This window comes from Oncorhynchus nerka, linkage group LG17 (assembly GCF_034236695.1).
Source record: "Oncorhynchus nerka isolate Pitt River linkage group LG17, Oner_Uvic_2.0, whole genome shotgun sequence".
Taxonomy (NCBI): domain Eukaryota; kingdom Metazoa; phylum Chordata; class Actinopteri; order Salmoniformes; family Salmonidae; genus Oncorhynchus; species Oncorhynchus nerka.
The window spans coordinates 15,627,051-15,650,369 of record NC_088412.1 but is presented as its reverse complement, the minus strand read 5'-3'; the positions used below and the strand labels follow the sequence as shown (position 1 = coordinate 15,650,369).

General features: G+C 40.1%; 1 protein-coding gene across 1 annotated transcript in view; it reads left to right on the top strand.

The window, feature by feature from the left end:
- The first annotated feature begins 3,595 nt into the window (after nucleotides 1–3,595).
- LOC115144768 (plasma membrane calcium-transporting ATPase 1-like) overlaps nucleotides 3,596–23,319 on the top strand; it is a 28,319-nt gene continuing 8,595 nt past the window's right edge. Inside the window, exons 1-5 of the mRNA XM_029685818.2 lie at nucleotides 3,596–4,017; nucleotides 16,580–16,777; nucleotides 19,976–20,233; nucleotides 20,428–20,553; nucleotides 22,463–22,699. Coding sequence (XP_029541678.1) covers nucleotides 3,819–4,017; nucleotides 16,580–16,777; nucleotides 19,976–20,233; nucleotides 20,428–20,553; nucleotides 22,463–22,699 — 1,018 coding nt within the window. The 5' untranslated portion in view covers nucleotides 3,596–3,818. The remainder of the gene's footprint in view (nucleotides 4,018–16,579; nucleotides 16,778–19,975; nucleotides 20,234–20,427; nucleotides 20,554–22,462; nucleotides 22,700–23,319) is intronic.

Genomic DNA, 23,319 nt, shown 5'->3' with positions numbered 1-23,319 from the left:
GCTGGAGAGATAACCCCGTCCAAAGGGGTGATGTGTGAGCTTAAGTGGTTAGCACGGCCACTAGACCAGACTGCGGCACAATGATTTCTAATAGCTTTCAGTCTGTTGTTATAGTATTGATGGCCGGCCTCAGTGGAGAGGGAAAGCTGTCCAAATTAATGACATTTTTGGGGACCAATTGTGGCTCGTGAATGCTACATTCAAAATGACCCAGTGAAAGTTGAGCCCCTGGTTGGATTTGAAAACAGTCATACATTTTGTGTTTTTTGTCACCCAACTTTTAAACTAAATCCAATGACATGGTGAAATGTTTTGTTGATTTTATGTTGAATTCACGTTAGTTGACAACTCAACCAAATGTAAATTAAAACTAAACCAGGAACTGAGATCTGTGCCCAGTCCGGTCTCGGTGATAATGATCTCTATCAAACCAAGAGCACACACACACAGAGACACACTATGAAAAAAACACAAACACATCCCCCCTACACACAAACACTGTGAGCACACATTGTGAATGCACACCACGCACATTGCATGCACGCACGCACAGACACACACACACATTTGTTTCTCCAGCCTCCGTTTAGCATTAAGACAAATATAATTGATGAGAGAGTCATTGTTTGTTTGTGCTTCCCTTACCAAGGTCTTGTTTGCCTTTCACAAGGTATTTAAATAGTTTCCATCGTCACTGAGATTCACAGTGCATAAGTGTTATGGATGTAAGAGAAACGCATGCACACTCATCATCAGGGTCATGTGCTAGTTTTGTTCTGTTGAAATGCAACTAAATCCATGAATGGCTAGTGTAATGATGCATGCTTTCGCTTTCTGGTGGCAGTGTGTGAAATCAGACAGAAAATGGATAAGGCGCATGTACATTGACAGAGATCTTGGAGAAAGGCCCAACTGATATAAAGGTCCTGACATTAAAGAGCTGAATGCTTCCGGACAAAATATATCTCAGGTCGACGCGCTGTGTCCTGTCATTTTTATGAAATATTTTATTTTATTTTAATTTGATTTATTCATATTCATGCCACGTTTTCACATGACAGGGGTAAAGATGAAAGATTGTCTGAAAGTTGTACACAACATCCGGAAGTACTATCAGCCACCCTAGCACGATGGTGGAAAATTATGTTTTATGAAGAAGGTACACACATTTTCCCAGGTTTTCTAGGCCTGCTCGCCATTAAAGCTAGTTTAGGAGCAAACCGACGCCAGAATGAAGGGTATTTTATGTAGCTGTTCGGCTGGGCAGATCACGACCAGACGATAGTGGATCCGGGTAAATAGGACAAATAGCAGCTGTCCAGGCTGAGTAGGAAGTTCAGTCTACCTGGAAACATTTCACTCAAGGAAAGAGTACAAAGTGATACCATGCCTTACTCATGAGCTAAACCTCAACAACTGATTTCAGTAGAAGCATAAATATTCATTATCATTCCTTTAGACATTATAATATCTAAAAGTTCCACTCTTGTGTTTAACCTGTGGATATTTAATGTATTAATCAGCCCCGCAGTCCCAGCAAAACATGGTACATGCCCTGGTTGTGATTATAATAAATTCATCAAATTGAAATCTTCCTTTAGGGCAACAACTGTGCCCCAAGCTGCAATTTTTCAGATGTAATACCACAGGCAAAGTAGACCTGGCGTTACAGTGGTAAAAACAAAGGGGGTGGCGTTGTCTTCACTTTTCCACAGTGTGTCTCCCATTCACAGTGTTAGTGGCTCTCTCAGGAACAGCAAACAGTGGCTGCTGAGCGCACCAATGCCACAGATTGTCTAATTAGATTAAGCCAGAGGCTTTCCTGAGATAATCATTGAGCGAGCCTTTTTCCTCGAATGAAGCCTGTGTCGGTAGAGAGTCTGCTCGCTGAAGGTCAAACCAAAATTTTCGAAGGAAAATCTGCAATTTGTACATGTCCCCGAGAAGGTTAACTATCTGGATAACCTCGAGAAGTGCCGGAAGAGCTTCCTTTGGGGATAATGGGGGTGTTTCTGGAGTTCTGTGAAAGACACTGCCTTCCCTAACCGAACTGGTGGTATTACAAGAATATACCTCCTGTTGATATGAGGATAAGAAAAGGGGGATTTCTAGTAAGTACAAACTCCAATGTAGAAACAATTTCTAAAATCAATAGTTAGTGTCAATATGAAATGTTGTACAGAAATGTGTCATGTCCCTTTTAATAATGCTCCAGTTGGTTCTGCTGGTGTCTGCTACCATTGTAAGGTATTGTCCAGGGTCACTGGTTAGCTGTGCTTCATGGGGTTATACTTCTTATTGCTCCATGGGGTAGAATTAAGAGTCATATATTGCAATGGTGATTTTTACCTGCTCATACTTTCTGGTGTTTGAGTTGAGGCCTGATAATCTTGTCTCCTTCCATCACAGACACTGTCTGTTCAGCCCTAATTAGAATCCAAGACTTTCTCGACCTCTGAATCGACTCCATGGATCGATGTCTTCAGGCTTCACAATTTTCACCGCAAGGCACACCCACCGTGTTTGTAATTAGTTGCACCTTGTGTGTTATTATTAGCCCTACTAGGCCTAGATATGTCAGTAAGGATGAGCATATGGGTCTTCAACATCTATTTGTCCTTTGACCTTAGAAAGAGTTCAGTTTTTTCTACAGTTTCTCTCCTAATTTCATGGGATTTTTCAAGTGACTAGGCAAGTACACTTTGCCTAAAGCTAATCATTCTAGGGCCAACATTTGTTATGTAGCTGAACTAATTTTAGTATTTCATATCTTAAATGGACTTGACAGATATTCCCTTCCCAGCTCCCTGGGCCTCATGTTAAAGCCATCTGTCACCTTGTGTACTAGCCAGTGGGTCTGAGTTTCAGGTGGGCTCGCCCCTAACATAACTCTCACTTCAAGTTCACTGAGTCAAAAACTATGAATTGATTGACTGAGTTGGGATGTCTAGAGCTATAACCGTTAGACAATAATAATTTCCTCATCATTTCAGGAGAATGATAACTCTGGTGATTCGATTGTATTGTAGTTTACAGCATTGACCTGGAATACAAAGATACATTGGTTAACAATGTAACATTTAGAAAACAATGGTCATGTCTTTGTTGAATTATGGGTGAATTCTACCTCAGCTTTTGCACACAGAGGCTGTGCAGAAGCTTGGCATAAACGTTGCCTAAGAGCTCCAAATATTTACTTTAAGGCAGATGTTCGCTATTCCATCTGTTGCTGTTAGCTTTGTGTTTGCTACCCAAGATATGGAGTGGTAGCAGATAGCAGTTTGGTTTACAATTTAGAAAGTAAACCTAATTCTAATTATTCCTCTTTGGAAAGCATTGCAGAGAATTAAAATTTCAGTGTACTTCCTGAATTGACTGGAATTGAAAATGGAATCTACCCCAACCCTGGCAGACAGTTAGACAATATCAACAGGAGTATTAGCGTACATAATTGGTGAGGTTCAATGTTATTCTTCATTAATGTGGCAAAAGAACAGCATTTCGCCATATGCAGTATCCAGTTTGTCAAAATGAAAGACCTTAGACAAAAAAGGGGAAACCTTTTACTCAATGTTTTTTTTTTTTTTTTTTTCAGATGTAGCCTTGTGGAGGACTTCAGCCAAGATGAGAGAGTGGGCTTACAGGAATCAAATGAAAATGTCAGTCTTCTTATCCAAGTCACGCTCCATGGAGTCAAGCAACGTACATCCCTGATAAATAACAGCAGTTTATGGAAAATACCGGATTTTGCCTCTGAAGATTTGACTTGCCTTTTTTGGGAAAGCCTCTCTCCACCACTCTTGAGCTATAGAGGAGACATGGCCAGCAACTCGTTCCATGAGTCGAAGCGTGGTAGACATGCACAGGCCAACCATGATGTTGGAGATTTTAACTGCTCGCTCAAGGAGCTGCGCTCCCTCATGGAACTCAGGGGACCTGAGGGAATAACTAGAATCCAAGAATGTTATGGAGATGTCCAAGGACTCTGTACCAGACTGAAAACATCACCTATTGATGGTAAATATGCTGTTGACCATCCTTGCTTTGTGTCTTTTTGTTCTGTTTTCAGGTCTGGTTCCTGATACACCAATACTCCTATTGCTCATCAGGGCTAGGCTTAACTCCAATGCAGTGAATTGTAATTTAAGAAAAACCCTAATTTTAGAAATGGATGCATTTAATTAATGAGTTGAATTCTAATTAATCTGGTTGATTCTGAAATGAAATTGACTTCAACCTGACCGATAATAAAAGTTAATTTTGAATACAATAAGAATTCTAGCATCTACAACAGCAAAGTAGAATGATTATAGATACTGCATTGATTCCATTGGAGTTGTCATGAGTTACTCCTGCTACACTAATCTCAAGATATGCATGCCTTTTAGCACAATGTCTTGTTGAGTTGATTGTATTGAGGGGAACTGGTGTGGGCTTTGAGTGGAAGGCACTCCGCAGGGCCCGGCTGTCACTTCTCTACACTTGGGGATAACTCACACTTTTCACACAGTTTGGCTGCTTCAGGGGACAGATGTCAAAGTGTGTTCATGTGGTTTGGATATGTAAGACTCATTGACAGACTGGACTTGTCTTGTGTTGGTATCAAGGAGAGGTAGGAATGACTGGACTTCGAAATGGAGAATTAAGTGAAAAACTATTATGAATAGTGTGGCCTGCATAATAGTAATACACTCATTTGTAAACATTTATAAGCATTTAAAATTATTACAACTAATACAAAAATATACAGTATAATTTATAAAGCATTTAAATATGCATTGATATACATTTACTAGCAATATACACTACCGTTCAAAAGTTTGGGGTCACTTAGAAATGTCCTTGTTTTCCATAAAAACATACATTAAATGAGTTGCAAAATGAATAGGAAATACAGTCAAGAAGATGAGAAGGTTATAAATAATGATTTTTAATTGAAATAATAATTGTGTCCTTCAAACTTTTGCTTTCGTCAAAGAATCCTCAATTTGCAGCAATTATAGCCTTGCAGATCTTTGGCATTCTATATGTCAATTGGTTGAGGTAGATTTCACCCCATGCTTCCTGAAGCACCTCCCACAAGTTGGATTGGCTTGATGGGCACTTTTTACGTACCATACGGTCAATCTGCTCCCACAACAGCTCAATAGGGTTGAGATCCGGTGACTGTGCTGGCCACTCCATTATAGACAGAATACCAGCTGACTGCGTCTTCATTAAATAGTTATTGCATAGTTTGGAGCTGAACTTTGGGTGATTGTCCTGTTGTAGGAGGGAATTGGCTCCAATTAACCATCATCCACAGGGTATGGCATGGTGTTGCAAAATGGAGTGACAGTCTTCCTTCTTCAAGATCCCTTTTACCATGTACAAATCTCCCACTTTACCAACACCAAAGCACCCCCAGACCATCACATTGCCTCCACCATGCTTGACCGATGGCGTCAAGCACTCCTCCAGCATCTTTACATTTTTTTCTGCGTCTCACGAATGTTCTTCTTTGTGATCTGAACACCTTAAACTTAGATTCTTCTGTCCCCATAACACTTTTTTTCAGTCTTCCTCTGTCCAGTGTCTGTGTTATTTTGCCTATCTTAATCTTTTCTTTTTATTGGCCAGTCTGAGATATGGCTTTTTCTTTGCAACTCTACCTAGCATCCCGGAGTCACCGCTTCACTGTTGACATTGAGACTGGTGTTTTGCGGGTACTATTTAATGAAGCTGCCAGTTGAGGACTTGTGAGGCGTCTGTTTCTCAAACTAGACACTCTAATGTACTTGTACTCTTGCTCAGTTGTGCACCGGGGCCTCCGACTCCTCTTTCTATTCTGGTTAGAGCCAGTTTGCTCTGTTCTGTGAAGGGGATAGTACACAGCGTTGTACGAGATCTTAAGTTTCTTGGCAATTTCTCGTATGGAATAGCCTTCATTTCTCAGAACAAGAATAGACTGATGAGTTTCAGAAGAAAGTTCTTTGTTTCTGACCATTTTGAGCCTGTAATCGAACCCACAAATGCTGATGTTCCAGATACTCAACTAGTCTAAAGAAGGCCAGTTTTATTGCTTCTTTAATCAGCACGACAGTTTTCAGCTGTGCTAACATAATTGCAAAAGGGTTTTCTATTGATCAATTAGTTAATCCAAGTCGATCATTTGAAAAGGCTAACACGCCGTGCTATTGGAACACAGGAGTGATGGTTGCTGATAATGGGCCTATGTACAGCTATGTAGATATTCCATAAAAAAATCTGCCATTTCCAGCTACAATAGTCATTTACAACATTAACAATGTCTACACTGTATTTCTGGTCAATTTGATGTTATTTTAAAATGGACCAAAAATGTGCTTTTCTTTCTAAAACAAGGACATTTCTAAGTGACCCCAAACTTTTGAAAGGTAGTGTTTATTGGCTTATTCATATATATTTTTTCACAGTTGAAGGCTGTTGGGAAAGACAGATTTTGTTGGAACAGAAAACAGCTTCAAATCCATATGTGGATGGGATTGATGTGATGTTAAATATTGTTTGGCTGACACATTAGCCATAAACCTTTTTCCAGTTTGGTATACTTGTGCTGATGCTCTACTCTGCTCCTATCTGCACACAGAATACAGAGGCCACTTTGTGACACACCTAGACTACTACTTCCCTGTTGTGCTTCTGCGTAAACACTTTGATGACCTTTGTTGAACTCATAGGGAATTATATTTAGAATGTGATTCCGGATAACAGACTAAATGTACAATGCTCCCTCACACATCCCTGCTTAAGATTGCATTATAATTTTTTATAATACACTTTTTTTTCTGCAAATTCATGTGTTAAACATCAATTTTGCAACAACCGATGGTTCTCCCGATCACTGCAGTTTGTGATACAGCCCGGGATCAAACCTGTGTATGTAGTGACGCCGTCTTAGACCGCTGCGCCACTCAGGAGACCCTTACTTTATTGTTTACAGAACATTAGGGTCTGAATGATCATTAAACCAAAGCCATGCCCTTTCTTTAACAGGATTCACCCTATGACCACCCCTTCCCCCAACATTAGCTTAGCAAATTACCTTAATATATATTTCCATCCAAAGTTTTGCCAGATTTGTTGATCTTGACAGTAGCCTGTGGACCAGGAGAAATGTGACTCACTCTTGGGTTTGTATACATACATAGGTACAGCCACTATATGCTGATATTAGCATGTATGATGACAAAAGAAAAAAGAGAGTTTAACTCTAAAATATTTGTATTTTAATCAGCTTCAATTTCTTATACTATCACCTCCATATCCCATAATTTGTTTCCATCCCATAATGGGTATGTTGATGTATGTTTTTAAGAATAAAAAAGGGAGCTGAAATACAGTGTACAGTCGTGGCCAAAAGTTTTGAGACACAAATATTAATTTCACAAAGTCTGCTCCCTCAGTTTGTTTGATGGCAATTTGCATATACTCCAGAAAGTTATGAAGAGTGATCAGATGAATTACAATTTGCCATGCAAATGAACTGAATCCCCCAAAAACATTTCCACTGCAAGGCTGGAGATCACTCTGTCATGCTGATTGAGTTTGAATGACAGACTGATTGATATTATCTCATAGAACAAAACGTGTTAAAATCAGACCTTATTTACGTGGTTTATCCCAAAACCCTATTCTTTCCCCATTCATTTTTCACATATGGATGGCTGAACAAACCATAGGTAACTAATTTCCGGGTTTTAGGACTACAAGCTGGCTAACTGTGGCTATCTCTGTTCCAGTGGTGCATCGTGCTAGGGGTAGGGGGCAGGGGGTTAATGCCCCTCCAAACCCGGATTATACCTCTGCATACCTCTGCCGTGCTTTAGGCTAGAAATAAACTGTAGTTGCTATGGCTGAGTTATACAACCTTCAAAAGTCACTGACTTAAAACCATTTTATTTTACTTTGCTTTCAATGGGAATTTAGTAATATTTTACAATGTAAGACTCTCACAATCAATTGAGCTATTCACCTTCTGAAAATTGCAGACAATTACTTTTGACTATCCATGGTAAATTCTACACATATTTTTATAGTTAGTTCAAAACTGATTTGAGCTATTAGAGGGCAACAGCCAGCAGACCAGGGTTTAAACCAGCAACCCTTGCAGTTATCCAAAGACACCACATGTGGCATTAAGGGACAGACTTTTTGGCAGAGGCAAAATTAAATGTTACAAAAGCACTGGCAATGACAGACTTCTGGTTCCCCCCAAGAAGTTTGCCTTTGCATGTAGAAATGTTGTATAATGCCCTTTAAAATAAGAAATGCCTACTCCACCCATGCTCTACCAAGGTTTTCCAGTACACAGCTTTGACCGGCTACAGGAGCTATGTTGGTCTATTGTACTTCAAACAATGTGTATGCAGGTTGCATAGGATTCAAACCTTCTCAACCAGCCTAATGCATACTCTTCAGAGGAATAATGGACTTTACAGTGTCCTGTTATTAAAATAATGTGTATGTAAAAATGTATATATATACAGTACCAGTCAAAAGTTTAGACACACCTACTCATTCAAGGGTTTTTCTTTATTTGTACTATTTTTTTTTACATTGTAGAATATTAGTGAAAACATCAAAGCTATGAAATAACACATATGGAATCATGTAGTAACCGAAAAACTGTTAAACAAATCAAAATATATTTTAGATTTGAGATTCTTAAAAGTAGCCACCCTTTGTCTCGATGACAGTTCATTTGTGGAATTTATTTCCATCTTAATGCATTTGAGCCAATCCGTTGTGTTGTGACATGGTAGGGGTGGTATACAGACGATAGCCCTATTTGGTAAAAGACAAAGTCCATATTATGACAAGAAAAGCTCAAATAAGCAAAGAAACGACAGTCCATAATTACTTTAAGACATGAAGGTCAGTCAATACAGAAAATGTCAAGAACTTTGAAAGTTTCTTCAAGTGCAGTTGCAAAAACCATCCAGGGCTATGACGAAACTGGCTCTCGTGAGGACTGCCACAGGGAAGAAAGATCCAGAGTTACCTCTGCTGCAGAGGATAAGTTCATTAGAGTTAACAGCCTCAGAAATTGCAGCCCAAATAAATGCTTCACAGAGTTCAAGTAACAGACACACCTCAACATCATCTGTCGAGACTGCGAGAATCAGGCCTTCATGGTTGATTTGCTGCAAAGAAACCACTACTAAAGGACACCAACAATAATAAGAAACTTGCTTGGGCCAAGAAACACGAACAATGGATATTAGACAGGTGGAAATGTGTCCTTTGGTCTGATGAGCCCAAATGTGCGGTGTGGGTGAATGGATGATCTCTTCATGTGTATTTCCCACCGTGAAGCATGGAGGAGGAGGAGTGATGTTGTGGGGGTGCTTTGCTGGTGACACTGCTAGTGATTTATTTAGAATTCAAGGCACACTTAATCAGCATGGCTACCACAGCATTCTACAGCGATACGCCATCCCATCTGGTTTGTGCTTAGTGGGACTATCCTTTGTTTTTCAACAGGACAATGACCCAACACACCTCCAGGCTGTGTAAGGGCTATTTGACCAAGAAGGCAATTACATATGTAATGAACTGCCTATCGATCAGCACAGCAATTGATTAAACAGGACCATGTTTGCAAATCAAGTGTTTCTGAGCTTTTGTCAATATTACACAGGTAAGCTAACAGTTACAGAAATCAGGCATGCAGACAGGCTGTATAGACCTCTATATACAGTGCCTTCATAAAGTATTCACACCCCTTGACTTATTCCACATTTTGTTGTGTTACAGCCTGAATTCAAAATTGATTAAAAAAAGAACATTCTCACCCATCTACAAAACCCCATAATTATACAGTGACAACATGTTTTTAGATTTTTATTCAAATTCATTGAGAATTAAATACAGAAATATTCCATTTACATAAGTATACACACCCCTGATTCAATACCCTGTAGAAGCAGCTTTGGCGGCGATTACAGCTTTGAGTCATTTAGTTATGTCTGTATCAGCTTTGTACATCTGGATTTGGGGATTTTCTCCCATACTTCTTTGCACCTGCTCCAGCAGGTGTATCTCACTGATCATCCCTAAAGCCAACACCACATTTGGCCGCCTTTCGTTCCAGTTCTCTGCTGCCTGTGACTGGAACAAATTGCAAAAATCGCTGAAGTTGGAGACTTTTATCTCCCTCACCAACTTCAAACATCTGCTATCTGAGCAGCTAACCGATCGCTGCAGCTGTACATAGTCTATCGGTAAATAGCCCACCCATTTTTACCTACCTCATCCCCATACTGTTTTTATTTATTTACTTTTCTGCTCTTTTGCACACCAATAACTCTACCTGTACATGACCATCTGATCATTTATCACATTTATCACTCCAGTGTTAATCTGCAAAATTGTAATTATTCGCCTAACTCCTCATGCATTTTGCACACAATGTATATAGACTCCCTTTTTTTCTACTGTGTTATTGACTTGTTAATTGTTTACTCCATGTGTAACTCTGTGTTGTCTGTTCACACTGCTATGCTTTATCTTGGCCAGGTCGCAGTTGCAAATGAGAACTTGTTCTCAACTAGCCTACCTGGTTAAATAAAGGTGAAATAAAAAAATAAAATAAACAATTTCTCAAGCTATGTTAAGATAGATGGGGAGCGGCGATGAACAGCAAGGATTTGCCTGTATTTGGCTCCATTAATTGTTCCTTCTATCCTTACCAGTCTCCCAGTCCCTGCCGCTGTTTAAGGATCCCCATAGCATGATGCTGCCACCACCATGCTTTATGGTAGGGATGGTGTTAGACGGGTGTATTTCATTTTCAATACATTTGCAAAAATGTCTAATGCATGTTTTCACTTTGTCATTATGGTGCTCTGTGGGATGTTCAAAGTTTCAGATATTTTTTTACAAGCCAATCCTGATCTGTACTTCTCCACAACTTTGTCCCTGACCTGTTTGGAGAGCTCCTTGGTCTTCATGGTGTCCCTGAACTGTTTGGAGAGCTCCTTGGTCTTCATGGTGTCCCTGAACTGTTTGGAGAGCTCCTTGGTCTTCATGGTGTCCCTGAACTGTTTGGAGAGCTCCTTGGTCTTCATGGTGTCCCTGACCTGTTTGGAGAGCTCCTTGGTCTTCATGGTGTCCCTGACCTGTTTGGAGAGCTCCTTGGTCTTCATGGTGTCCCTGACCTGTTTGGAGAGCTCCTTGGTCTTCATGGTGTCCCTGACCTGTTTGGAGAGCTCCTTGGTCTTCATGGTGCACCTTGCTTGGTGGTGCACCTTGCTTGGTGGTGCCCCTTGCTTAGTGGTGTTCCAGACTCTGGCGCCTTTCAGAACAGGTGTGTATATATACTGAGATCATGTGACAGATCATGTGACACTTAGTTTGTACACAGGTGGACTTTATTTAACTAATTATGTGACTTCTGAAGGTAATTGGTTTCACAAGATCTTATTTAGGGGCTTCATAGCAAAGGGATGAATACATATGTATGTATCACTTTTCAGTTTTTTATTTTTTTGAATTTTTTGAAACAAGTTTTATTTTTTCATTTCACTTCAACAATTTGGAATATTTTGTGTATGTCCATTACATGAAATACAAATAAAAATCTATTGAAATGACAGGTTGTAATGCAACGAAATAGGAAAAAAGGGGGGATGAATACTTTTGCAAGGCACTGTAGATCGGTGATAAAAAAGTATAATTTTAGCCATTTTGAATTCAGGCTGTAACGCAACATCATGTGGAATAGGTCAAAGGGTATGAATACTTTCTGAAGGCACTGCATGAATAAATGTGTCCAACACACCACCACCTGTTGTTATGTTGGGCACATACTGACCAAATAAAGAGGTTATGAAATATTTTTTTCTCAAATACATGTTTTGCTAAAGTAACAGTGAATGAAATACAGTCAAAACAGCTCGCTCAATCAAGCATGATGGTCTTGTAAGTATAAAAGCAAACTTAATTTAATATAATTTTTAAAAGTTTGAAAAGGTAGTGGAATGGAATGTAGTGTGTAGTGTAGTGTGTGAAGAATCCAATACAAATCACATTATTGTGTGATCACCTCTTCTAAGAGTATGAATTAGGCTGATTGCGAAGGTTTGAATCCTAATCAACCTGCATACACATTGTTTGAAGTGCAATAGACCAACATGGGCTACTGTAGTAGGTCAAAGCTGTGTACTAGAAAACCTTGGTAGAGCATGGATGGAGTTGGCATTGTGGTCCTCATGTGAATTTCATTTCTGTTTTGGCTTCACACCAATGTCTACATCTCACTTAAAACCATTTTTGTTTCTAATAGGTATAGGTGAGTTTTCACTGCTGTTTGGAGCCCAAGTTCCTTGGTGTTCCATGAGGACAGGGCTTTCCATGCAGTGTCACATTCTGTCCTTTGACATTTGCCAGGCATTATTTATTCATTCACAATTGCCTTCTCATGCACACTCAATAAACAACTTTAGCATTTTGTCGTCACGCACCATTTCTGACCCACCAACTGAGACATGATTGACATACATAGAGCATTAAAATGTCACACGCAGCTTGACTACATGGGAAAATCCATTCGCCCGACACATAAAGATGCACTGCTGCGCCACTGCAATATAACTCAATGGCAACCTGTGGGCGCAGATTGATTTACCTTGTGTAATCCCCCTCACCTTAAACGCCCGAGCATGGCAGTTGATTGCTTGGTTCAGGACTAATCTCTCATGCTTGTGTAACATTTTTATTGCTCCTTTTTGTTCATTTTTGAAAGATGAGGCAGCTCAAAGCCTGTATGTCTAGCATTATTCAGTGATAGGTTGAAGCAGAACCGCAGGTGCTTTTCCCCTGAGTTGGATTCTAACCTTTAAGTGTCAGAAGAAGCTAAATTGCTTTGAGGGAATAAGCATACAAACTCAACTGAGGTCAGAGAAGGCCTAGGCTGCTCTCGATGCAGGCTGCCTGGAGTCACACAAGCAGCCATTTGACCCATACTGCAGTGATAACGATAGAGTCATCCGCTCTCCAGGGGGAATTCAAGATAGGTCATGCCTCATAATATTAGTGCAAAGTAGGGTGATATGGCGTAAAAATCATATTTCTGTTTTTTTTTCTCAATCCCATGGTTGATTCATGATCTTGTTTTTCTTTTCTCAAATTACAATTAAACCTCAAGGCACTGCATTTCAAACAGTCAGCAATAATCTAATGCATTTAGGGCTTGTAATATTATACCTAGGCTTAATATAAGCCTTCCACCACCATAGGACCCACTAAAGATTTTGTTAACTATTTTATCAAAATAGTTTAACCAGTTATTTCACAGTAATCACTGATCTGGCTTTCAAGTTTGTCTATGAAATGCCATTTTTGTCTAAATAAATACCAGAACCATGCATAATGCACATCCCCACTAAAAATGACCAACTTCTTGTAACAAGCATTATAGAAAATTTAACACAGGTCTTATAAACAACATTTCAAGCACAAGCTCACATTGTAGTGAGTAACCAGATAAATATTTATATTTTAAGTCTATCCAACTTGGATCTATTTACTGGCTAACAAGGTTGAACAGTTGACCTGTTATGAACACACCCTCCTGTCCATCTCCAACTGTTAGAACAGCATGCTAGCCTGTCCACTTTGTTTAGATGTTGAAATCAAGGGTCCTACCTGTACACATAAGACAATGCTTTTTTATCAGAATGAGAACGAGTTGCCAATTCTTTATATAAATGTGTAATTTTATGCTCATTGCACATTTATAAAATGACTAGACAGCTAGCACATAACAGTCTGTGGCTAAAATGTTGCTAGCGGTATGTGCTACAACAATGCCACAAGCAACAGAAGCTGAGCATTAATTTAATTTAATTTAAGTTAATTGATATTCTAGTAGGGTCATATTTCTGGAGTTGCGACATAAAAATATATAATTAGAAAGGTTAAAGGGAAATTTCTAAATGTTTCATATTCATCCTCTCCAGCACCACCCCAACAGCAACATATGTGAAAATTCTGCGTTTCTACACTACCGGTCCAAAGTTTTTGAATACCTCCTCATTCAAGGGTTTTTCTTTTAAAAAAATAAATATTTTCTACATTGTAGATTAATAGTGAAGACATCAAAACTATGGAATAACACATGGAATAATGTAGTAACCAAAAAAGTGTTGAACAAATCAAAATATATTTTTATATTTGAGATTCTTCAAATATCCACCCTTTGCCTTGATGACAGCTTTGCACACTCTTTGAAATCTCTCAACCAGCTTCACCTGGAATGCTTTTCCAACAGTCTTGAATGGGTTCTCACATATGCTGAGCGCTTGTTGGCTGCTTTTCCTTCACTATGCAGTCCGACTCATCCCAAACCATCTCAATTTGGTTGAGGTCGGGGGATTGTGGAGGCCAGGTCATCTGATGCAGCACTCCATCACTCTCCTTCTTGGTAAAATAGCCCTTACACAGCCTGGAGGTGTGTTGGGTCAATGTCCTGTTGAAAAACAAATGATAGTCCCACTAAGTCCAAGCTAGATGGGATGGTGTATCACTGCAGAATGCTTTGGTAGCCATGGTGGTTAAGTGTGCCTTGAATTCTAAAGAAATCGCAGACAGTGTCACTAGCAAAACACCCCACACCATAACACCTCCTCCTCCTTGTTTTACGGTGGGAAATGTACATGCAGAGATCATCCTTTCAACCACACTACGTCTCACAAAGACACGGCGGTTGGAAACTAAAATCTCAAATTTGCACTCTAATCTCCATTGCTCGTGTTTCTTGGCCCAATCAAGTCTCTTCTTTTTATTGGTGTCCTTTAGTAGTGGATTCTTTGCAGCAATTCAACCATGAAGGCCTGATTCACAGTCTCCTCTGAACAGTTGATGTTCAGATGTGTCTGTTACTTGCACTCTGTGAAGCATTTATTTGGGCTGCAATTTCTTGAAATGTTCCATATTGACTGATCTTCATGTCATTTCTCTTTGCTTATTTGAGCTATTCTTGCCATAATATGGACTTGGTCTTTTACCAAATAGGGCTATCTTCTGTATACCACCCTACCTTGTCACCACAAAACTGGCTCAAAAGCATTAAGAAGGAAAGAAATTCCACAAATTAACTTTGAAGAAAGCACAACTGTTAAGTGAAATGCATTCCAGGTGACTACATCATGAAGCTGGTTGAGGAAATGCCAAGTGTGCAAATCTGTCATCAAGGCAAAGGGTTGCAGACCATCTCTCCCCACTAGCTGGTTGAAGTTGTGTGCCCACAAGCAGCAATGCTTATTATTTTGCATTGCTAAATTTGACATGGCATGATTGAAAAACTGCAGATGTCTTTGTTTCACACACACACCACATTGGTGTCACTGACCATTACTTTTTAGGTATACTATGTTGATAGACAAGGCTGCCATCTCTTGTCCCTTTTTATGTTGTTATTGTCATAGAAGCACTAGAGATCTCTATAAAATCTAACGAGAATACAGTATAAGAGGAGTAAACCCGAGTTTGTTGTTTGACTTCTTTTGCCTGTCCATTTGGCTCAGAGATTAGATCAGTTTGCTTTCTGTATCAGAGGGGCAGAGGCAGAATCACCTAATGGAAATGTATGTCTTTGTCATAATTTTCTTTTAAATCAATGATTAAATGTAAAGAAAAGTACAGCCAATACAATCTCAGATCTGGTTGCATTATGAAGCACCTTTCAGCGAGAATACATGTGTCCATCAAAAAGGTTTTGGTGTGGTTTTTGTGTGACACTTTCTGTCTGCAAAATAACCAAAATCTTACCAAAGATATTGGAATATTGCAGGTCGCAGGTGCATCATTAAACAGGATCCCATACTGACTGTTGGTATCTGCACAGTATCTGCATAGTATTGCCGTCATGGACAATGTAAAAAAAGATACATCTTACTGCAAGTATTTTGAGTGGTCTTTTTGCACATGCCATCGCTATTTAACATACTTTTGAGTCTAGCATGTTGTTTGAGGGCAGATGAGGGCTTTGAATGGCATTGATTTGCCTAGCCTGTTCTAAAGACCCTTGTGATGTAACATTCCATGGGCCGTGTTCATGGTCCTCCGACCTTTGTCAGGTTTAGTCATAAAGACAGCCCATGCAGAGCCACCACAAAGGTCTAAAGCTTCAGGTTAGAAAGCCTCCAAAAACAAACAACTCTAACCGTTCTTGACAGGTTCTGTTTCTGCTGTTCAGTGTGTGAACATAATGAAAAGTTCAAACAGACAAGTCTGCATTACTTTGCTCAGAAATGGGAGTTCAAGCAGGGGGAGAGTAACACTATTTTTCTATTCATTTTGGGATGCATGTACAGATTATCATCCAGTTGCAAATCTTTCCTGCAATGCAGACGTTTAAAAAGGCTTCTGAAGTTTGATTTGTCCCTACGAAAATGTCCATCAATAATATTTCACATAATAATTCACCTTTCCTGTTGCTGCAGTATTATGATGGTTCAGATTAAGATCCTATATCTGTATCTGATACTATATGAATTCTAGACAATACAAAATGCCATACAGTTGTTAATAATTCCTTTCCCTCCTTCGTCTCTAGGTTTAGGAGGGCATGCTGACGACATCGCCAGAAGGAAAGAGGAGTTTGGACAGAACGTAATACCTCCAAAAAAGCCAAAAACATTTCTTCAGTTAGTGTGGGAAGCGTTGCAAGATGTGACACTAATTATCCTAGAAGTGGCAGCCATCATTTCATTAGGCCTTTCTTTTTATAGACCTCCAGATGCCGAAAGAGAAAGTAAGTATCTACTCTTATTTGAAATACCATGTCCACTAATGCAGTGCTTCCCAAACTTGCACCCCTTCAAACATTCAACATCCAGCTGCGAACCCCCTCTAGCACCTGGGTCAGCGCACTCTCAAATGTTGTTTTTTGCCATCATTGTAAGCCTGCCACACACACGCTATACATTTATTAAACATAAGAATGAGTGTGAGTTTTTGTCACAACCCGGCTCATGGGAAGTGACAAAGAGCTCTTATAGGACCAGGGCACAAATAATAATATAATAATGATCAATAATTATGCTCTTTATTTAGCCATCTTACATATGAAACCTTATTTGTTATTCGAAAATTGTAAATAACTCAACACGGGTTAATGAGAAGGGTGTGCTTGAAAGGATGCACATAACTCTGTAATGTTGGATTTTATTGTAGAGAGTCTGTCTTAAATACATTTCCACACACAGCCTGTGCCTATTTCGTTTTCATGCTAGGAAGGGCCGAGAATCCACTCTCACATAGGTACGTGGTTGCAATGGGCATCAGTGTCTTAACAGCGCGATTTGCCAAGGCAAGAAACTTTGAGCGCAGCCCTATCCAGAAATCTGGCAGTGGCTTCTGATTAAATTACATTTTCACAGAACTGCTTGTTGCAATTTTGATGAGGGTCTCTTGTTCAGATATCAGTAAGTGGACTGGAGGCAGGGCATGAAAGGGATAACGAATCCAGTTGTTTATGTCATCTGTTTTGGGAAAGTACCTGGGTAATTGCACACCAAGCTCACTCAGGTGCTTCGCTATACCACATTTGACATTGTTCATAAGCTTGAGTTCATTTGCACACAGAAAAAATACAATGATGGAAAGACCTGTGTGTTGTCCTTGTTACTGCAGACAGAAAAGAGCTCTTAGCCTCAATTTTGTCCCGCACGTTGAATATAGTTGCGGAGAGTCCCTGTAATCCTAGATTCAGATCATTCAGGCGAGAAAAAACATCAACCAGATAGGCCAGTAGTGTGAGAAACTCATCATCATGCAAGCGGTCAGACAAGTGAAAATTATGGTCAGTAAAGAAAACTTTAAGCTTGTCTCTCAATTTAAAAAATGTGTCAATACTTTTCCCCTTGATAACCAAAGCATTTCTGTATGTTGTAAAAGCATTACATGGTCGCTGCACATATCATTGCATAGTGCAGAAAATACACAAGAGTTCAAAGGCCTTGCTTTAACAAAGTTATTTACAAGTGTAGTGTCCAAAATGTATTTCAAACTGTCAGGCATTCCCTTGGCAGCAAGAGCCTCTCGGTGGATGTTGCAGTGTACCCAAGTGGCGTCTGGAGCAACTGCTTGCACTCACGTTACCACTCCACTATGTCTCCCTGTCATGGCTTTTGCGCCATCAGTACAGATACCAACACATCCTGACCACCAAAGTCCATTTGATATCACAAAGCTGTCCAAATATCCTCTCCTGTTGTCCTGGTTTCCAGTGGTTTGCGGAAGAGGATGTCTTCCTTAATTGACCCACCATAAACGTAACGGACATATACCAGGAGCTGTATACCAGGAGCTGTGCCAGGCCCGCCACGTCTGTTGACTCATCCAGCTGTAACGCATATAATTCACTGGCTTGTATGCGAAGGAGTAGTTGTTTTTCCAAACATCTCCTGTCATGTCATTGATGCATTGTGAAACAGTGTTGTTTGATGAAGACATTGTCTGTATAGTTTTTTGGGCCTTTCCCTCAGCATTGTCCCAGCCATATCCGCGGCAGCAGGAAGAAGTAAGTCCTCCACAATAGTATGAGGCTTGCCTGTCCTAGCCACTCGGTAGCTCAGTGTCACGCCCTGGCCATAGAGAGGCTTTTATTCTCTATTTTGGTTAGGCCAGGGTGTGACTAGGGTGGGCATTCTATCTTCCTTTTTCTATGTTTTTGTATGTCGTTGGTTTTGGCCGGGTATGGTTCTCAATTAGGGACAGTCTGTCGTTGTCTCTGATTGAGAACTATACTTAGGTAGCTCTTGCCCAACAAGGGTTTTGTGGGTAGTTGTTTTCTGTTTTGTGTATTGCACCTTGCAGAACTGTTTGTTTGTTGTTTTTGTTCAAGTATTCGTATTTATTAAACGTATTATGAATACTTACCACGCTGCCCCTTCTTATTAATGGTATCTGTTGCTTTTACACGTCTTACTTCTCGAAAGTAGTCTTCATTCTCGCTCAATAAACTCCTGTGGCTTATTTTTCAAATGGTCATGTTTTGTTTCTAAATGTCTGCGCAAGAGTGAAGGTTTACCGAGACAGAGTAACAGTTAATGTGATTGGATGTTAATTATTTGATTAGGCTAGTTGTATTTGACATTGTGTTATTATTTTGCTGAACACTAGATGGTTTCATTTCATTTTTGCCAGTGAAACAAGGCTACTCAGGCGAGAAAGAAACATCACCCAAATATATAGCCCCATTGGAAAATATAAATGTACTGTTTGAAAATGTGAATCACATTTTTATTTGGCGTACCCCCCACGGCATTGCGCGTACCCCTGGGGGTACCCCAGTTTGGGAATACCTGCTCTAATGGATTAATCACCAGGTGATTCATATTTACTCAATCAAATACCAAAATATCTGATTGTTGCTACTTTGCAACTGTAAACTTCATGCATGCAGTAATACATGCGTCTGGTTTGTGCAGTTGCAGGTAATTGGTTATTGGACGGATAGTTAGTATTTCATTGCAGACCAAAACAAGCAGATCTAATTTCAGACGGCACTTTGTTTCTGTGTCCTCCTGGGGATCGTCACAAGTCTCTGACTTTGTTGATAGAAAGAGATACAGCTTGGTACAAAGTGTGAGTATCCTGCCTATTATCTAATCATAAAGGGGTTCACTCTGAAACTGATACACTTCAATCAATCCATAATCCCATTCCACAAAGGACTTCAGTGGCAGTAGTCGGTCGCAGTGTACTTCCTGGGATCAAGACAGTGTACTTCCTGTTTTATAATCATTGTAGGATACTTTCTGTGGGATCCTTTGGGTAATGGCCATGCTACCAAAGACAAAATTGTCAATGTGATCAGAATGAATGAGCTACTTGTCCTCAATTTAGGGTTAGGCCTGAGGTATAAAAACACAATTCTGGAGGGAATGCAATGTACTTCTGTCCTTTGTAGCACGTCCAGATAGTGACAACTGTCCCTTTCTTTCAGATTGTGGGAAGGCAGCGGGAGGAGTGGAGGATGAGGGGGAGGCAGACGCGGGCTGGATTGAGGGTGCAGCCATCCTCCTGTCCGTCGTCTGTGTGGTCCTGGTGACAGCGTTCAATGACTGGAGCAAAGAGAAGCAGTTCCGCGGGCTGCAGAGCCGTATCGAACAGGAGCAGAAGTTCACGGTGGTCCGCGGAGGCCAAGTCATCCAGATCCACGTGGCTGAGATCGTAGTCGGCGATGTTGCACAAGTGAAATACGGTATGGTCCTGAAAGAAAAAATGCCGTTCTGTGTTTATTTGTGTGTGTGTCCGTGTGCTAGCTTGCATACAGTATGTGTGTGTGCCCTAAAACCAAAGAGCAATCCTACTTTTTTCCTCTACTCTGTCTGAATCTGGGGTAAATGAGCTAACTCACCCAGCTGAACAGTCTGGTGTATGTCTATGTTTTTCCAGGTGACCTTCTTCCTGCTGACGGTGTGCTAATCCAGGGAAATGATTTGAAAATCGATGAAAGCTCTCTAACCGGTGAATCTGACCATGTCAAGAAGACATTGGACAACGATCCCATGCTGCTGTCAGGTAATGATGATGAGCCTTCCTCTCTTCATATAATATGGCTGATGTCTAGTTACAAATCCAATATGGATCAGACTGTATAACGCCCAGTGGTATCACTCCCCTTTCAAGCTAAAATCCTTAGTTGATAAGTACTTTAAAAATAAACTTATTAGTGAATGATATTGATTCTTGAAAAAATAACTTTATAAATGCCTCATGAGCTTTGTTCAACAGTTGTACCCCATCTAGAGCTAGTTTTACTACAATGTTTATCAACAACATAAAACAAACTCTGTATAGCCTTTAAACATGGTTAAAAATGTCATTTTGATATCCATGCTGTATCACATCCGGCCGTGATTGGGAGTCCCATAGGGCGGCTCACAATTGGCCCAGCATCGTCCGGGTTTGTAAATAAGAATTTGTTCTTTAACTGACTTGCCTAGTTAAATAAAGGTTAAATAAAAAAATCATAATATCATGGATGGTCAGCATCCATTTCTTGTTCTATGAATTTGAGAGTGCTTACATTTATCCAGGCCCATCACTCAGCTTTTTAAAGAAACAGAGGCGGGGTGCCGCTTTGTTATTGTTTTAATTAATGAGGGAGTTCTGTTAATTCCCCGGGCACGTCCCGGGTGAAGCGGGTTAGCGTTGATTGCATTTGTTTTGGAACTGAGTTGCCTCCCGGGCGTGGGCCAGGTGCCCTCGTTCTGGCCAACGGCGAAGTTGGCTCAAAACAAAGGTTACGTAGTTTGAAGCACGTGGAGTAATGTGTAGGATTCTGTGTTTTCAAATGCAAACATGATTGATTTTGATTAACAGGCTTTATCTGCCTTCTCAATGAAAAGTAGTTTGAAAATTCAAACATATATTTTCTGGTTTCTGAACGATGCATCATCCTGCCTTGTTGACAACAGATTACTGTTCCATTTGAGAAGGGCTCTTCTACCTCGCCAGTTTTGCATGTTCACGTCATGGGCCATAGCCCCATGCAATTCGCAACATATCATACGAAATGGATGACGTAGTAGCCAATTGTGACCAATTTCGGGGACCCATTTTGTCTCGTATTTGCCAAAGCAGCAGCTACTCTTTGTGAGCCCTACTTTCAAAACTACTGGCTGAAATGATACAATACCTTTTGGAGCGTCACTTTAATCAAACCTCATGGATTGTAGCTTGAAGGCTTGACTGCCACTGCACAACACGACCACATGGGTCTCCTTGTTTGTAGACTACTACTAAGAGATGATAATAGATTGAGGCACTTGTTTTTCTCCCTTGAAATACTGTAGTTGCTGTGGCACTGGCAGGCACCCGAAAAAAAAAGTGAATGAATGGGGATTTGGGTGATGGAATGGACCATTTGATTACCCATCCCTACTCAAGTAGAGAATAACAACATTTACTACTCATGCCCTGTCTATCATGACCAAAAAAGCCTGGTATATATTATTGTTGTGAGAGAGGCTATAAGGACACAGCTGACGCTTAAACTGACTAGCCAAAACTTCAAACTGTCCCTTACCTTTACCCTAACCTTAACCAAACCCTTAGCCCTGACCCTAACACTTACCCTACCTCGTAACCCTAATCTTAACCTAATTTTAATACATTCTGAAATTAAATATCTGTTTGGTGCATCAGACGTTATAGCCTTTTCCTATTACTGTCAATCACTCTTCTTAAGAGCTCTTAGGAGTCAACAGCTACTTGAAACAGTACGCTCTCTATTCCTCCATAGATACTGTTAGGCCATACAAGTTTAATTACATATTTAATTACATATTTAACAGATGCCCCTCTTCACTTTTCTCAAACATGTAATAAAAGTCTGAAAATGTACCATCCCATTTTAGTTGGAGAGATTCCATTTTTAAGGTTCCTGTGATCATGTCTGTCCCATATCTGTCTTTTCTTTCGTCAGGTACCCACGTCATGGAGGGTTCTGGGAAGATATTGATCACAGCAGTAGGTGTCAACTCCCAGACCGGCATCATTTACACACTACTTGGAGCCGAGGAAGACGAAGATGACGATGAGGACGAAAAGGCGGAGAAGGAAAGGAAAAAGAGGGAGAAAGAGGAGAAGAAGAAAGAGAATGAGAGGAAAAAGAAAGAGAAGAAAGAAAAGAAGGACAAGAAAGACAAACTGGACAAGAAAAGTATGTTGAACTGGATTGTTCTTTCATAGCCATCTGTCACTAAATGTGTCAAACAAACCTCTCACCTCTGTCCATTGTATTAACTGTTACGAATAGACCTACTTGCTTTTTATTGAGACTCGACATAGGAGTAAACATAAAATGGAATTGTTTTGAGAAACTCTGTCCAACAGGTGCTGTAAGATATTCGATTATGCTATCATTTATCCCAGAAGGCATACACTTGCTACATTGTGCCAGTGGCATGACATAAAGCTATCTGCTTCCATAGAGGTGATGGCAGACAAGGTTATTCTCCCTTTATTAACTGAAGTGTCAATCAATCATTCAAGAGAGATAGTAAAATGACGTTTTTGGCTTTGGGTCATCTATTAAAATCCCTGAAAATGTTTAAGCTGTCTTCAATGATAAGATGTCTGCCAATGGTGTGTGAGTGACATGCACATTCAATACTTCCACTCAGATGCTGGGCCAATGATAAAAACACTATGAATAACAAAGTTCCCACTTTACACCACACTACACAAACAGTTTCTATAGCTGAATTGTGGTGCATGTTAATCACAGCATGTGGGAGCACTATAGAAGATGCAGATTTAAGATCTCAGTTGGTTAACATA